At 35.5% G+C, this 16,649-nt stretch overlaps 1 protein-coding gene across 2 annotated transcripts; it reads right to left on the reverse strand.

Annotated features, from left to right (window-relative positions):
• Positions 1–240: 240 nt before the first annotated feature.
• Positions 241–10,393, reverse strand: dpys (dihydropyrimidinase). Of its 2 annotated transcripts, XM_043261242.1 has the most exons (9): positions 9,983–10,392; positions 9,002–9,160; positions 8,593–8,772; positions 6,173–6,362; positions 5,740–5,896; positions 5,454–5,595; positions 4,377–4,519; positions 1,319–1,526; positions 241–1,053 (listed from the first exon to the last, which is right to left on the reverse strand). In XM_043261242.1, the coding sequence occupies exons 1-9, from the start codon at positions 10,232–10,234 to the stop codon at positions 979–981; spliced, it is 1,506 nt and encodes a 501-aa protein (XP_043117177.1). In that variant the 5' UTR covers positions 10,235–10,392; the 3' UTR covers positions 241–978. The 2 variants fall into 2 exon arrangements, with proteins under 2 accessions (XP_043117177.1, XP_043117178.1); XM_043261243.1 differs by lacking the exon at positions 8,593–8,772 and having other exon boundaries at positions 9,983–10,393.
• Between the last annotated feature and the right edge of the window lie 6,256 nt (positions 10,394–16,649).

The following is a 16,649-nucleotide window of genomic DNA, read 5'->3' on the forward strand; positions in this document are numbered from 1 at the left end:
ATTGTATACAGAAAGGATGTGTCCTGTTTGTTATGAACTACTACATAGGGGGCAAGTGGATAATAGGCCATGGGTCCTTAGTGATCAGTTTGTGCTGTATGGACCACACCTTTTCCAAACTATTCATTTTACTCCTTCAGGGGTTAACAAACTTATATTGAGGTAAAAATGAGCAATGAGCACAGGCAGACGTTTAGACCTGTATGTTCAAAAAGTGTAGGGCTGGTAAGACTTTGTCAATGACGTTGAAAGTCCGCCTTCTTACAGGCTATATTTATTTGATTGCAAATACGCTAAAAACAGTAATATTGTGAAATATTATTACAGTTTTAAACTTTTTAAAACTTTTCTATTTTCATATTTTTTTGTATATTATGTAATTTATTATTATTATTATTATTTAACCTTTGCTAGTAAAGTTGCAATTTCAAGAAGAATTTATGATCACAGGTGGAAACAGTTATTTATACACACGCAATTATGTATGTATATTATGTATATATATATATATATATATATATATATATATATATATATATATATATATATATATATATATATATATATATATATATATATATAAGCATTTTTTTTTAAATATACATACAGTATTTCGTAATATGTCTTTCATGTAACTTTTGATCATTTTCTGCATCTTAGCTGGATACGTTTTTTTCATGTCTTTTCAGAGTATGATCATGACAATATAAAAGTGTATTTGTATCTAAAAATATTTGACAATACTGTATGTCCTTTTTGGTGTGTGATTCAAAACACAAAACAGGAGAATGCCAGAAATGATCATCACTATACACATCATTGAGTGTATAGATGTTAAGGTTCTTTAGAGCAGTGCAGTGGTTTCTGGGTTCTTTACAGAGAAAAACTTTAAATGTTTCTTCTATGGCAAATCCGTTTTTGGTTATTACTGGCTTTTGTTTTTAAAAGTATACTGTCAATTCATCTTTCTTCCATGATTCAGGATTTCTTTGGGCATATGGATATTATTTCACCAGTGTATGGTTCTCTGCACACAGCGCAGGGCTTTCCAACCTGAAAAAAAGAGGGCATCATTAACCTCAAAATTTTAAAGCAGGGGTCACCAAGTTTGGTCCTGGAGGGCCGGTGTCCTGCAGAGTTTAGCTCCAACCCTAATCAAACAGACCTGAAGCAACTAATCAAGGTCTTACTAGGACTACTTCAAACTTCAAGGCAGGTGTGTTGAGGCAAATTGGAGCTAAACTCTGCAGGACATCAGTCCTCCAGGATGACCCCTGTTTTAGAGGAAGCCTTAGAGCAGAGCCCAAAATTGTCTTACCTTTTCCCGCTGATTAATTCTTTTGTACACAAATTCAGAAAAGGGTCTCCGTGGGATGTATCGCCCCATTCCTGGTTTTGTGAACAGTTGTCTGTTTTCATAAACCACCTTCCCCCTGGAGATTGTAACCACTGGAAGCCCATGGCACAGCATTCCTTCAAAAATGTTATAGTCCACAGCCTGGTGGTGAGTCTTTGCTGAAATCACCCTAAAAACAATATAAGGTTATAGAGGTTTATGCAAATTGACTTACTAACTTACATTTATAAAGCAAACTTTTAGATTTGTGTTTAAAAAATAATTAAAAACATAAAAGATATAAAATAAATGTATTATTAGTAGTAGCATGTACTGTAGGCTATTGCTCAGGCCTAGTTGTAATATATTAAAATAAATGACTTTGTCAGCAGAAGAACCTTTGAGCCCATTTACCGTGTGTAAAATGGCACACTACAGTATTTCAGCCCAAATCTGTCGTTTCCCATATTCAGCTTGTTTTTTAACCATTCTATTGCTGTATCAGCACAGTTGAAAGAATGAGCTCTGAGTGGCCATCTGTCTCCAGCACTGAGGCAAACCAGCAAAAACAAGAGTTTTTCAATGATCGTGACAGCTATCATCTTAACAAGCTAATTTAGAACGTTTTGAGTAAAGGATATTAATTTGAATACCATATTGCTAAGACTACATAAGCTTGACTAAGAACTTTAGTAATTGATTTATTGTCAATAAAAATAACTTGTGCACTATACTTTTCACACATTTTGTGCATTTATTTTTGCATCTATTTTGCTGTGAAAGACTAAATATTCCAGCATTATTTATATGTATATATTTATATGTGTATATATTTATATGTGTATATATATATATATATATATATATATATATATATATATATGTGTGTGTATATATATACAATATATATATGAATGCTACAGTCCCAAGGTTGAGAGTGTACCACCTGAATTATATTGCCTAAAATATTGCTTTTTGACAGTTTTTCTTATTTGTAGCTTAAGTTAGATTTTTTTTTTTTATGTTGCCTGCAGAAAAAGGCTAACTCCTTTGTTTTTCTAATATTATAAAGCTGACCACACATTCTATATTGCCGTATGAACTTTGTGTTTTAAAATATTCTAAACCATGAACACTGTGTGGAGCTATGAAAATTTCCTTATTTGTTCTGTGCTTTGGCTTTTTTTCATGAATAGCTGACGAGGGGCATGTTTGGAATTACAAACAATTGTTATTTTTGCTGTTAGAAATAACATCGTTTAGCTGGTGGATGAATTATCGACTGTATTGATATTAATATTTGCAATAACTTATTGAACAGTGGTGTTTTGGAGCCTTGGAATAGGTTAACCCTTACAAGGATGGTTTCCAGATTTAATTAATTGTCAGTCCAATCAAATGTGAGGTACAGTTAGGGAAAGCTTTAAATCTTTAAAACCCTCTTAAAGCTTTTTTAGACTTAAAGTGTAGGTTTATGCAAGTTTTGCGGACAACTGTTTTGCTTTCCATTTATCTTCCACTACGAATATACATCGAGTTGACCCTAATTGTCTAATATGGACCCAGAAACGTCACCAGTCTCTTATTAGCACATCTTACACAAGCGCTCAGTTCTTATTAATGCAATCCTGCTATGCGCTAAATTTCAGCACATTGCTCCTCGCTGCTTAACTCACATCAGCGGTTAGTTATTTGCCTAGAGGGAGCTAGCCCAGATTCATGGGGAAAAGGAGCAGCAACGTGGCCCAATTACATAAGACCCACGGCCGTCTGCTGTTTCCGTCCTCTCCTCTCATGCGTACGCTTTACAAACGACGTGTTTGAGCAAAAAAAAAAACTTCAGTTTCTCCATTTATGGTCACGTCTTTGCAGCCAATCCGCTGTATTAATGCTTTGTCATGGCAACATCTGCCTCAGTACCTCCAGCACCTATAGAACCTGTTTGACCCCATTCAAGCAAAGACATGCTTACTATCCCAGGTATTTAAACCTACAGAAAGGTGCATTTCAAAATGTTTTTTTAGCTTTTAAAGCAAACTTTGCCAGTTTCTTTTACTAATTATGTCAAGCCCAAATACGTGACTGAGGAGGACCCTCCAAAAACTGTATTTTATTTTTAAAATATGACAGCTAGATTGGCTCATTTCAGTTGAATGACAAAAAAAACACAGCAATTGAAGTGATGCAAAAAGCTCAAACATTGCTGACTTGTTCAATTACAAATAAACTCAAGGGCTCATGAAATTAGGATACGTAAAAGCTGAATCCCATGAAATGAGAAGGCTGGATTTTGAATTATACCGTCAAAACTTTGACGCCTTCGATTCTGAAAACGTAGCATCATGCAGAATGACTGTGTTCTTTAAAGACGCATAGATGCATATAAAAATTTACAAATCTCTGCTGTAAATGTAAACTGACAATACTTGGATGTTTTGCTCTACTATGTAAATTATATACATCCTTACTGAAAATGCAGCTTGTTAAGTAGTTTTTACATGTATGTTTGTATTAAGTAACTACATGTGTGCAGTGTACATTGTACAAAAAAAAATCCATAGACCTTATTTTTTGATTGAAATTGTGAATTAGTTTTCTGGGTTTTGATGTCACAGCTGCAGCCTTATATTAAAGGAACAGTTCACCAAAAATTTCTTTGCTCTGCTGAACACAAAGGAAGATATTTTGAAAAAAGAGCTGGTTTGGGTCACCATTGACTTGCATTGTATTTTTAATTTTTTTTGCTACTATGGAAGTCAATGGTGACCCAAAACAGATTGGTTACAAACGTTTTTCAAAATATATACCTTTGTGTTCGGCAGAAAAAAATAAATCATACAGATTTGGAACTACTTGAGGGTGAAAAAAAAAAACATGACAGAATTTTAATTTTTGGGTGAACTATTCCTTTTAAATTTTGTAGGATTTTGTTGTCCTATTAAATGTTTGGCTGTTATGAATGTGCAATGTAACAGGGCTCATTATTCATTAGAGCATGTAAATGAGGTCACATTTAGTTTTCTAGGCTGATGTGAGTTACCTGGTGGCCTTTGGGTCCCATATGACCAGGTCTGCATCAGAGCCTTTAGCAATTCTCCCTTTTCGAGGATAAAGGTTGAAGATTTTTGCTGCGTTAGTACTGGTGACAGCTACAAACCGGTTTTCGTCCATTTTTCCGCTGTGCTGGGGAAAATAAAACCACAAATTGTGTTATTTTTGAGATCGCTTTACCTCACAGCCAACAATGAGAAAAGTTAAAGGTCAGCACTACATAGATTATTTATGTAGTTTATTACATTATCAGAAAAATAATGCACACACAAGGTGGTGGTGTGGAGTGGCCGTTGCGCCTAAAGACGTTGATCAGATAATATATTTTAAAGTATTTGTCTGGTTTTTGTACTTAAAATGCTATTGTGAGTGGGATTCTTTCTTCCCCATTTCATTAAATGCCTAAAATGTAATTTCACACCTAGTAACGGAAGCTTGAGCCATTGATAGCAGACTATTGCGGTTAATAACTAAGTTATGAGTGTGTGTGTGTGTGTGTGTGTGTGTGGGAAAGAGAGAGAGACAGTGAGAGCATGTGAACTACCTCTGAGTCTGTGCATCTCTCAAAAGTCTTTGGCTCATAGCAAAAGTTAATAATTTTTTTACTAACAGTGCCATTGTTACCTCACTTGTGAGAAGTCCAGTTGTTTTTACGGATAAAATCTTTAGAATAGCGCCAACAACATTAGTGCGTATGTTAACATGTGTGCAAACTGTGTGCGTATGAGGGAAAGAGCATGGACTATGTGCTTTCCGTACATATTAAAATGTAATTTTGTGGCAAAACATAGAAATGAGCTGTCATTTTTAGCATGTTGATTACTATATTTATTTGTTTGGCCAGTGTCGTTGTGAGATTTGGTTATTTTGCTGTTTTCGAAGTGACGTAATGTGGTCGTAGAGCTGCTTGGAACTACGTCCTTTGTGCGAAAGAGTGTTCGTCAGCCAATCAGAATCAAGCATCCAACGGCCCCGTAGTATAAGTGACTTTATTTATGCTAGTGATATCAGTAAATAATTCTATCAAAGAATGTATTATTAATTTAATAATTTCAGAACCACTGACCACTCCCTTTTCCCAGATAACAGACATCCTGTCTTCCACGCCATTGACTCCGTTCGGGATTTTGGTGAAGTCGTCTTTTCCAAGGGCTTTCTGGCATATTGAGAATGTGCAGTTATCTGTCCCCGTCACGCTTAGATCATCACTGTAAGATAATGCACATTATCATCTTTTATGATATTTTTTTTTTTTATGCATGCATGACCTGTATTCTATGGAATAAAAGAAAGTCAGGCGAGGTTGGTTGTAAATGTAAATAAATGATGAAACCATGAAAGTTCCCACATACTTTGCCAGCAGATCCATCAGATATCCAGGGGTACTGGGGTCTGGTCTCAAAGGTGGGCCCATGACAAAACCAGCAGCGTGACTCCAATCCTTATGCCAGTAGTTAGTGCCATCTGTGCCCAGTCCAGCTGCAATGGGCTCTCCAAACACCACTCGGCCTGACAGGAAACAAGCGGTGTGATTAATTAAGGATCATAAGTAACTAGCCTCAATAAAAAAAAAATCATGAAATCAACATTGTGTGAAGTTTATCCATCATTTTAAATCTACAATTTGGCCAATGTTTGAGCGAAACTATTAATGTAGGTTGGGAGTTAATGTAGTATTTTATTATAGACTCAAACGAATCGCGCGATTTGCACCAGAGATCTCATGAAAAACATCAAATCCAGGCATGTATGTTTTGCTGTGAATAATCTTATCTTCTCACCCACCGTTTCTGCGAGCATTAGCCACCACCTTCGCTGCAGATTTGCTCATGACGTGCACTACATACAGCGGGCAGTTAGCGGCATGGGCGATAGTGATGGCACGCTGGGTGGCCTCGGCCTCCACTTCCTCCGGACGACACATCTCATGGCCCTCGGGACCCGTGATGCCCAGAGAGAGCATACGCTTTGCGCCCTGTGTGCGAATATTCACAGAAAATCTAATATATACATCCTCTGTGAGACAGCCGTAGACTACTGCAGACAACATCAGCATAAAATTCTTAAGATTTAGCAGCTATAATATATAGATTTTGAATAATATATAACATTACCGAAGGAAATGCTTGCAAACCAGAAAAAAATAGTATATATTTATATTTTCTGAAGAAAACAAATGGAGTGAGGCTCGCCTTGCAAAACTCGCTGATACAATGCTAAGGTTTCGTTCCTGGTTGCCAGGGCATTTATATGTGGTTGCTAATGTGTTCTGAATGTCTTTAGTGCGCTCTTATACACTAGATGTTAAGGTTGCAAGGTGCTCTAAGTTGTTTTTAGTGCATTCATGTGGTGTTACTAGGACGTTACTAGGAAGTGGATGTGGTTTGTTTGTTACTAGGTTGTTGCTCCAAGAGAGCTCAATGTCAGTACCATGCACATTGGGGGCATTTTGGGGGCATTACATTTTACATTACATTTTGGGGGCATTACATTTTTTTCGAAATGCTATTCTTTTAAAAACACTGCTTATCGTCTCTTTGTATAATAAAAACATGCTTATTTTGTTTCTTTAAACTTGTCCATTTTTTTTCTTTACCAAGTGACATCGTCAGCTTCTGGCGTTATGTACATGATACGCTGGTTTAAGTTTGTTTTCACAATCTGTATAACCGGGGATCATTTTGACGATGCTGTCTGTACAAGAAAAACACCAAGGAAAATCGTTCCCATTTTTAGAACAACATTATTGTGTAAATGTCTATAGAGCGTTGGCTTTATGTGTTTGGGCTTCTCTCACTCTCTCTGTGTCAACCTCTTCTGGTGCTTTTTGACATGTAAAACCCAATTCAACAGACTAATTAATTTGCATTTGGATAATTTGAAGGCAGGTATTACGGTTTACTAACAGGTTTTAAAAAACCTTAGTTTGTTGGGTTTTAGGAAAAGGGAAAGAGGAAGGAGAGAATGTGTGTGAATGCTGAAAGTATGAGATACTACAGTCTTTGTCTTAATTTAAGGTTGATTTTCAGAAACGGAGAGAAAAGAATGTTTTGTTCTTTTGGGTTTTTGATCTTTTAATTCTCTTTTTAGTAGTCTAGCAGGCCTAACCTGAATGAGAGGAGTCTCTCCTTAGACGTTTTGTTTAAGGTTTGTGTTTTAGTATTTGTCAAGTATGGTCTAGACGCGTTTTATCCATTCTTAGACTCATTGGCTGATTTGTTATCTCTTCTTCCTGCCCTGAAACATTAAGTGAAAAACATAGCCAGCCTTATAAACAGCTTCATTAACTCATTTATGTATGTGCTGCCCTCCAGTGGAATCATATTTCACATTTGTAATTGTGACGTATTTTAGTTCTGTAAACATTCTTTATAAATTGCCTAAATATGTACTTTTAGTGATATCGTAATAAACTGCTCCAGTAATCTCTGAAGTTTAAAATGACCCATCAGGCTTTTTAGGGCTTTTTGCTACATATTGGGCAATTTACCATCTAAAAATAAAAGTAAAAATGTCACTTCACATTGATGGTTTAAAGGCACAGGCCAGTTCTTGTGTAACGTGGCCTGTTTGCTTAGGGCCTGATTAGCTTTTCATTCAAAGAATGATTTACAAGAAACACCTGCGCACTGGTTTACTCTTCTTAAATCACAGTGAAGTTTAACTCGGGGGTGAAAGAAAAGTGACCTTTTGGGAGAAAAAAATCATTTTAAATGAGTCATGTTAATGCACAAAGTGTTGCTAAACTCTTTTTTTATTGCTATTTATGGTTACACGAAGAACCTTTTAACATCCACGGAACCTTTCCACCTCAAAAAAGTTCTTTATAGAAAAAAATGGCTCTTTGGATTATTTAAAAAATATTCTTCACTAGAAGGAAAAAAAAATTCTTCTGAGAACTTTTCAATGAAATGGTGGTTCTATGGCGTTGCTGTTAAAACACCTTTTAAAACATTTATTTTTAAGAGTGAATAGTAACAAAAAGATATAGTAACTTATGGCTACTCTTACGTATGCATAGCATCCACCTAAAAGAGCTGTTATCCTTCAAGGAATCGTTCTCTCTTCATATCTGGCATCAAGTTTAACGTCTTACAGTACCTTTCAAGGTTATGTCAATTGGAACTTACTTCCATGGCAGATTCCTAGATGCAGAATTGTAATTTGAGGATGTAATTATAAACTCAGAATAGCCTACTTCTCACCTCTGCAATGAGGTCTCCATTCTCTGCATGGACTTGAGCTATTGCTCCGATCTCTTTACAATGAGCAAATACGGCACAGAGCTCATTGTCGCGTAGCATAAAGACGTCTTTGTACGCCATGAACATCTTAAAAGAGTTGACACCTTTGTCACGAACAAGAGTCTCCATTTCCTTTTTGACCTGGAGAAAGTCCCAAATGTTAGTGTTAATTATGTATACCATCAAATTTATAGTACGATAAAAAATCCCACGTGATTCCACCATAAGTAAGGACCGGCCTTAAGCAGAATGAGACCGAGTTCATATTTTTCAAAACATTTGGTTACAATCGTTGTGGGAAATGACTTTAACGTAACTTCGTAACTAAAACCGAATTGATTTAGATGTAAATACATGTTAATAGCCGTACAGTGTCATCCCACCAGGTTACTGCCATATGAAGGGAGTAATCGCAGCAGACTTTGGGGTCAGCCGTTGTTCTCCACCGCTCATAGGCTTCCAAGAGAGAACACCCCTTCTGTGGGATGACAAAGTCCAGGATCATGGTCGTGCCTCCTGCGACTGCGGCCTGTGAACACATTATGCAGCTAGTAAAGAAAAAAAGGAACATCAACACACTCTTTGTTAAAAATTAACTCCCTAGTTACATCTGAAGCAACTTCGGTTTACTTAATTATCCATACATCATTTGTTTAATGCCAGTATTAAACAATGGTTATTTCATTATTTCTCTCCGCATTGTCCCCACTGTATTAAATTGCATTGTTTTTACCCTAAAATTAAAACTAGAAAGCATTAACTATAAAACTAAGCATTAAACATCAGCATACTAATATTATTATATTATCAGATATAGATATTTAGATGCAATTTATGTCAGTGGTCTGCTGCCCTGTTATAAATATCCAGCTGACATTACAAGCTATCGATATTTCATCTTTTTCATATAATAATATCTGCACCAAAATGCATGTTCTTGCTCAGATATTTCCCCTTAAGTATCGTCATATTTTCACTATCTATCACTATGAGGCTTAAAAAACTGATGTATTAAATATGATTATAAAAAATAAAACCCCTCAAAACTTATTTTAGATTTTGTATGGTTATTAGTTAATGCACCAGTTGGCATCCAAGCGATTGTAAGACATTTAAGTGCTTATTTGCATTAAATACTGATGAAAACTTCTCCCAGCAAAGAGGGGAAACTACTTACACAACCTTCAATAACAGTTTTCCCCAAACGAGCTGCTAGCAAGCAAGGCATCAGTTAGAAGAGATTAATCCAACCAATGAGTTATACAGAAGCTCAAGACATGAAATATGTTTAGTTTAAAAACGTAAAACGATTAATTCAAATAAGCTTGTGAACGATAAGGGATGCGTTTACCTTGGTGCCGGTATGAAAGTCATCCACAGCTGTGGTGCCCATGAATGACAGCTCCATGTGTGTGTGAGTGTCTATTCCACCCGGCAGCACGAGTCTGTCTGTGGCATCGATGACCCGTGTGCCGGCTGCTACCCGCAGACCCGATCCAACTCCTCTGATAACCCCATCTTCAATATACACGTCTGCCACCTCCGAGAAATCCTCATTTACCACCTTCCCTCCTTTAATCAAAATCCCGCTTTGAGCTGTCATATTTTCTGCTCGCTGACGATTATTAAAAGGAGTCCAAATTACGCCCCGTCTTTGTTTCTTCGGTATATCTGTAGGATACAAACTCTAAAAGCACGTATCGATGTCTATCGGTGTTGGTAGTGCATGAAGCCGTCTCTTTCTGGGGGCTTTTTTTTTTTTTTTTTTTTACCTCACACCCATTTTATTGCGAAACTTGCCCGGCCTACATGACTGTTTTTGACATGAAGAGTCTGATTTATCTGAGCTCGGTTCAGCGAAGTTCAAAAAAATCGGTTCATCGCTCAAAATGTTCCTACACGCCCACAAGCTATTAAACTTCTCTACAAACTTATACACTATTAAAAATTAAAAAACACGTAGCTGCGAGACACGTACGACCTGTTTCAAACGAGATATAAACGGAAAGATGTAAACGATTCATCTGAGATAATCGATTCGTGTTCGTATTTAAAAATATGGCTCGCAGATCATAAAAAAGTGTCTATCTTTTTGTTATCTATTTTTAATGTAATAATATTTTATTACGACGACATCGTATTTCATATAGCCTAAACGTATAAATCTAAACGTCATAAAAAAAGTTAGCTCGGCCTAACTAGCCAGCTAATTACTGTGAGTATTTAACATACGACTTGGGCCTATATTTATTTATTTTTCATAATCAAAATCTGTCGTTGGTGTGAAGTTAATTAATATAAGCCTCTGTGAATATAGTTATTAAACGACTTCTTTCACAGAAAAACGAACAAAACGTTGTTTGTTGTCGTCTGCTGTTAAATATTCACTCTCTCAAGATGGCGCCATTTACCCATTTTTTATGTGGTGAAAGTTACAGAGCAGGCTATACATGCGTGCTATCCGCCATATGCCCTATATATTATTACAAATGACTAATATCACGTAGAATTTAGCGTGGATAGTATGCTATGCACGTTGGGGTACAGGCTGTGAAACTTTTACAGCCTTGTTAAATGTATGGCTGCAGCCACCGACCTTCAAGTCTGAGGAACTATAATGTACATGATTGAGCATCTTACTTTCGGCTGTTTTGAAAGGCAAATTTACCTCAGCATGCTTCACATCATTATTCAACCTCTCGACATTTGAAGCTTAATGTGCATAAGAATTCAAATGCAACAATCAGACTCTTATCTAATATGCTAGCCCTAAGGTGCCCGATGTTCTGATGTTGGAGTCGTGATAATCTGACATGATCGTAGATACATCCATTTGAATATTCTGTTTTTGTGTTCCTCCTTTCCCAAATGTGTCTAATTTGAATTGCAAAAATAATGAATAAAAATCTTGCATTTGCCTTAGATTTCAGCATAATTATATTGCTACCTATGCCCAGCTACAATTTGGCACAAAAACGACAGCACGCTTCTGGAAATCAGACCGATTTTACCCTGTTATTTGGATCTTCCAGCCATGAAACTGTTCATCACTCTGGTTTTCGTTATTGTCTCTTTCTCCACAGGTAGGCTATGATTTAGCTTTTTATGTTTGCCATTCAACATTCATTATTGTTGTTATTCTATATGTATGAAGAAAACTTGTAGACTTGAACAGTATGTGTTTTTATTCAAAAGTAAACTTACGCATTTTACGTGTGTTTATATGGCATTCTCTTTAACTTTCAGTGCCCGCACTGAGATGTTACCACTGCAACTACAAATACAGTTCGTCTGAAGAATGCAAACAAAATCTAACTCAATGTCCTCTGCAGTGTGGCTCCGTCACCGTATACAGCAGTTAGCATTACATGATTATGAAAAAATTCCTAAGTAATTTTTTAGATATTTACTCTTCTATCGTTTTTACAATATGCCTATCATTTTTAAATGTCTTTGCAGATGACGATACATCAAATAGCAGTGAGGAGAACTGCACAGATCCTGCCTCGTGTGTCACTGACAGCATAAATTTTGAACAAAATCTGCAATGCTGTGACACTGACCTCTGCGACACTGAAGAGGCACCAGGTACATAGATATGGCATTTTACAATGGTTTTTGTTCCGTATTTTATTTTTGTGGTGTCCAAATTTAATATGTAAATCGGGGTAAAATTTGTTCTGTTTTGATTAGGCTTTGCATTGTTCTTATTCGTTTTTCCTTTTCATAATATGTGTAGCATCACGATATTCCAACGGGATGATGTGCTACACTTGTGGCTTACTTAACAGAGACTGTTCGAATATCGTGACTTGTTCAGGTGATGAGAACAAGTGCTTCAGCATAACAGGTGATTACAGTCTCCATTCAGAATGTGCTACACGCTTGTTTCTTATTTTTTCCATACCATAACACTCTATTTTTGTTTTTTTCTTTCCCAGAAAGTATAACTGGCATAAAAACGAAAGGATGTGGGGGCAATTTAATCTGTGACAATAGCATATTAAATACTCTGGTATCTATAGCTGGTACTCAGACAACATGCTGTGCGGGAATTCTGTGTAACAGCGGTCAGTGCTTGAAACAGAGTCTCTTCCTGCTGCTGCTGCTGCTGCTGCTTCTTTCTCTCTTTTCCCTCTGAGATGTTTTTGGCTGTCTTGGAAAAAAAAGAAATACACATATATACATATTAATTTATTTTTTTTTTGGAGGGGGTGTTTTTGCATTTTTGTACTGAATGAAGCATGTTTCTATACGTTAATACTTCGTGTTTCTATATAATGGGCCTTTTTTTTACTGGTTTTGGTAAAGGAAAACATTCTATGTTAATTGAAGATCATTCATTCTTTCTTTCTTTATTATATTATCCTTATGATGTAGGCTATTTTATTAACGAGGGGGTTGATAGGGTGCACAATTACTTCAGTAATCTGTCATATCTATTTATCATGTCTCCACCAGGATTTGACAAAATTACCTAAATAAATAAAAAAAAAATGCAATAAATGCAATAAGCATTCTGAAACCAATCAAACTGTGCCATTTCATTTTTTTTTTTTGTCTAACTTTTTATTTATTTATATATTTTTCTTTTTTCTCTTAAAGGAAAATGCCACTTTCTTGAAAATAGGCTCATTTTCCAGCTCCCTCTAGCTAAACGGTTTCGTTTTTACTGTTTTCGAATCCATTCAGCCGATCTTAGCACTTTTAGCCGCATCTTAGCATAGATTGAATCCGGTCAGACCGTTAGCATCACGCTCAAAATGAAGGTTTCGATGCTTTTCATATCCTCAAAGTGGCGTGTTCCTTTAAGGAGACAACACCAGGGCCAGCGAAAAGCGTGCTTGAAATGAGATGCGAGGAAAAAGGAAAACAAATCGAGGCAAAATAAGGCAAATACAAGTTCTGAACAGACTAATTTTACTACGCAAATTGCATAGCTTTAAGACTCGAATCCGACCAATCAGAGTCAGTATTCAAACGACGCGACGTCCTTTGGGTCTGAGACGGGAAAAGACGTGATAAACAAGTTACACGTTAGTGCGCCATCAAACAAAACAGATCAGCTTTATATTGATCAAATGCCAGTCAATCAAGGGTCTGACAACAAACGAGATGACAGTGTAATGTAAGTTATAAAGTCGTGTTCTCACAGGTGAGTGCTGCATTCGTATAAAATGAATGATTAATGGTTTTATGAGTCATTTGTGTCGTTGTTTTACTGACGTGTTATTTTGGCGATCTGAGGTCTGAGAAAATAACGCCTGTATTTATTTATTTTTATTTTTTTTGGTACGATCGATATTGGGCCTAATTGTCATTTCTAGAAGACCTTGGAGAGCTTTACTTTGGTGAACTTGAAGCAGTTTTTTGTATGACCACACGGGTGTGCTGTTTATCAGTGTTTGTTAAAAAAAGTAGTCAGTTCAGATAGTTGTGCTCCTGCTGTGCAGTTCACTTTGAACGTTTTTTTTTTCTTTCTTTTTTTCTTTTTTTAAATGTTACATGCTTTTGGTGTCATTTTAATGATCAGTCGTGCTCAGACAAGTAAAGTTTATTAATTGGGACACAATTATTTACACAGTGGTAAAGAAAATGAACAGGAAAAATTGTCGTTGATGTGCCTGGTTTATATATATAGGGGTATATATATATATGTTAAAATATATATATTTAGGTATAGGTAGCCTATCAAAACATTAAATAAATTCACTAATAAATAATAATAATTATTATTATTATTTGGGTGGAATTTGTTTATTTTTTATGCAAAATATGCAGTACTAAAATTAAAATAAAAAGAAATTGATGGGTTTTTTTTCGTGTTAGTAATTATTGCAGCACACTAATAACGATTTTCATATTTAAAAAAGGGAAGACCAAAAACTTCCTTATGCTCAATTGGGAAATTGTTCATCTTTAGGTTACAGTTGCACCAAAAAGTTGCGCTGTTGTTGTGCTTATTGGTTAATTTGCATTGGCAACCTTTTTTTTTTTTATTTGCAGTGATTTAACAGAGTCTATGAATAATGACTATAATGATTTATTTTGTTGTTGTTGTTGGTTCCGTTGGGTCTTTTTTGTTGTTGCACAGGAATATCCTCAGAGCTGTGAATTGCATCAGCCGGTTCAGGGAAAGTCTTTTCACTGTCACAGCATCTTCTGCAGCTTACTTTGTCTTTGCTGCGTTAAAAAATAGAAAACTGACATGCACGAGAGACACAAAGATGCATGTGCTGGAAAGATAAGCAAGCCTTTAGGGTTTATAAGTACCTAACCTCTCTCTGTCTCTCTCTTTATCTTTATTTTTTCTCTCACTCATTTTCTCCCTCACACGCATACACACGCTGAACAATTCTGCATGCCTTAAGAGGATTTACAGGGTGATTTGAAGTGTAATCAGAGTATGAAATATTAAGAAAGCCGGGGCATCTACACTGCGCCTCTGCAGACGGGGATAAGAATTTACTTTCGCTCGTCAAGTCTGGGAGAGTTCAGAAAGTGTTGTTTGTTTATCGAAGCGCTTGCGTTCGTATAACGTGATCATCAGCTGCCAGACGCGACTGACGCCTCTGCCGTTTAGAAAGTATCTCTCATATTATGACCATAGCATGCACGCGCTGGAAACAATGCAGGTGTGCTGAGGCAAAAACCTGTTACGTACGGTGAAAATGTATTACGTTTTTAATGCAGTTTTACTGTTAATTACTGTAATTTGTCATCTTCTATGAAAAACCGTAATGACGTTCCCAGTAATACCTGTTTGACACTAAACATTTGCTTTCTTATTTACGTTAGGGTTTTATGTTGGTAAATTAATGTTGTTAATGATTTTTAGAACAAAAATTTTTAGTACTTTTTTTATTTCAAGTAATATAATTTTTTGTGGTTTAAATTTTAAATATAATACAGTTGGTGCGTGACGTGTGCAGCTTCAGTTATTTATCGTAGCTTGTGGAAAAGCCTAATTTTACTACCATATTTTGGCTAAAGATCTGGCAACCACATCTAAATTTTTTACATTAGGGATTTATGTAGCATGCTGTTAGCTATATATATATATATATATATATATATATATATATATATATATATATATATATATATATATATATATAGTTTTAGTAATTTTAGTACAGTCAAGTTAAGAAATAAAAAAAAATCCATTAATTATTTATTTTATTTTAAGTTACTGTCACAGTTTTAAATAAAATATGACATGGTGCATTAGGAAAAGCTTAATTTTACTACCATTTTTTTTTACGGTAAAGATCTGGCAACCACAACTACTACTACTCTTCTTTTTTTTTTTTTTTTTTTGGCAGTGTCATACTACTCTTACTATTTTCCTATATTTATGCTGCTGGAAAGAGTAAGATGTAGTGAGAAAAAGAATGATTTTCAATTAATCACTACGAATAATTTTAGCAGCATTGCTAGTAGTAGTAGTAGTAGTAAAACGTTTAAATATTATTTTCTGTGTCTGTCTAACACGAACCACTGTTTCTGATCCATTTTATTGTATCAAGAATCGATTGAATTACAAGAAACCGATATCGGCAGAATACCAGCTGGCCGGTTGAAAAAATAATTCCTGAAAACCAGGAATATGCATCAAGAAATTTAGATTTCGTGTTTAACACACAGTGTGAGTACATGCGTGAATGCCAGCAGATGGCAATATTTATCTGCATTACGGAGGACTGAGCGAGAAAGGCTCAATCAAAACCATCCTAAATTACACAAAAGACTGAAATGACAAAAAACGTCATATCTGATTTGAACGGTACAATTGCTGTTTTAGATACAACCCCTTTCCTGTGTTGTTAACACATGAGCTAGTGAAAAAGAAGCTTTTATGAGTAGGTCTTTATTTGCAGAGAATATATATATATATATATATATATATATATATATATATATATATATATATATATATATATATATATATATATATATATATATATATATATATATATGAGTTGAGTATCTTTTATTTTCACCGGGTCTTCGTTGCT

This window comes from Puntigrus tetrazona, chromosome 16 (assembly GCF_018831695.1).
Source record: "Puntigrus tetrazona isolate hp1 chromosome 16, ASM1883169v1, whole genome shotgun sequence".
Taxonomy (NCBI): domain Eukaryota; kingdom Metazoa; phylum Chordata; class Actinopteri; order Cypriniformes; family Cyprinidae; genus Puntigrus; species Puntigrus tetrazona.

What these genes read in the sequence shown, in the direction of transcription:
- dpys (XM_043261242.1), bottom strand. Translation starts at nt 10,234, where the DNA reads ATGACAGCTCAAAGCGGGATTTTGATTAAAGGAGGGAAGGTGGTAAAT. An exon ending in ATGGAGACCTCATTGCAGAG is followed by an intron (nt 6,363 to 8,592) that starts GTGAGAAGTAGG and finishes ATTCGCACACAG; the next exon opens with GGCGCAAAGCGTATGCTCTC. An exon ending in GAATTAATCAGCGGGAAAAG is followed by an intron (nt 1,054 to 1,318) that starts GTAAGACAATTT and finishes TCTTTTTTTCAG; the next exon opens with GTTGGAAAGCCCTGCGCTGT.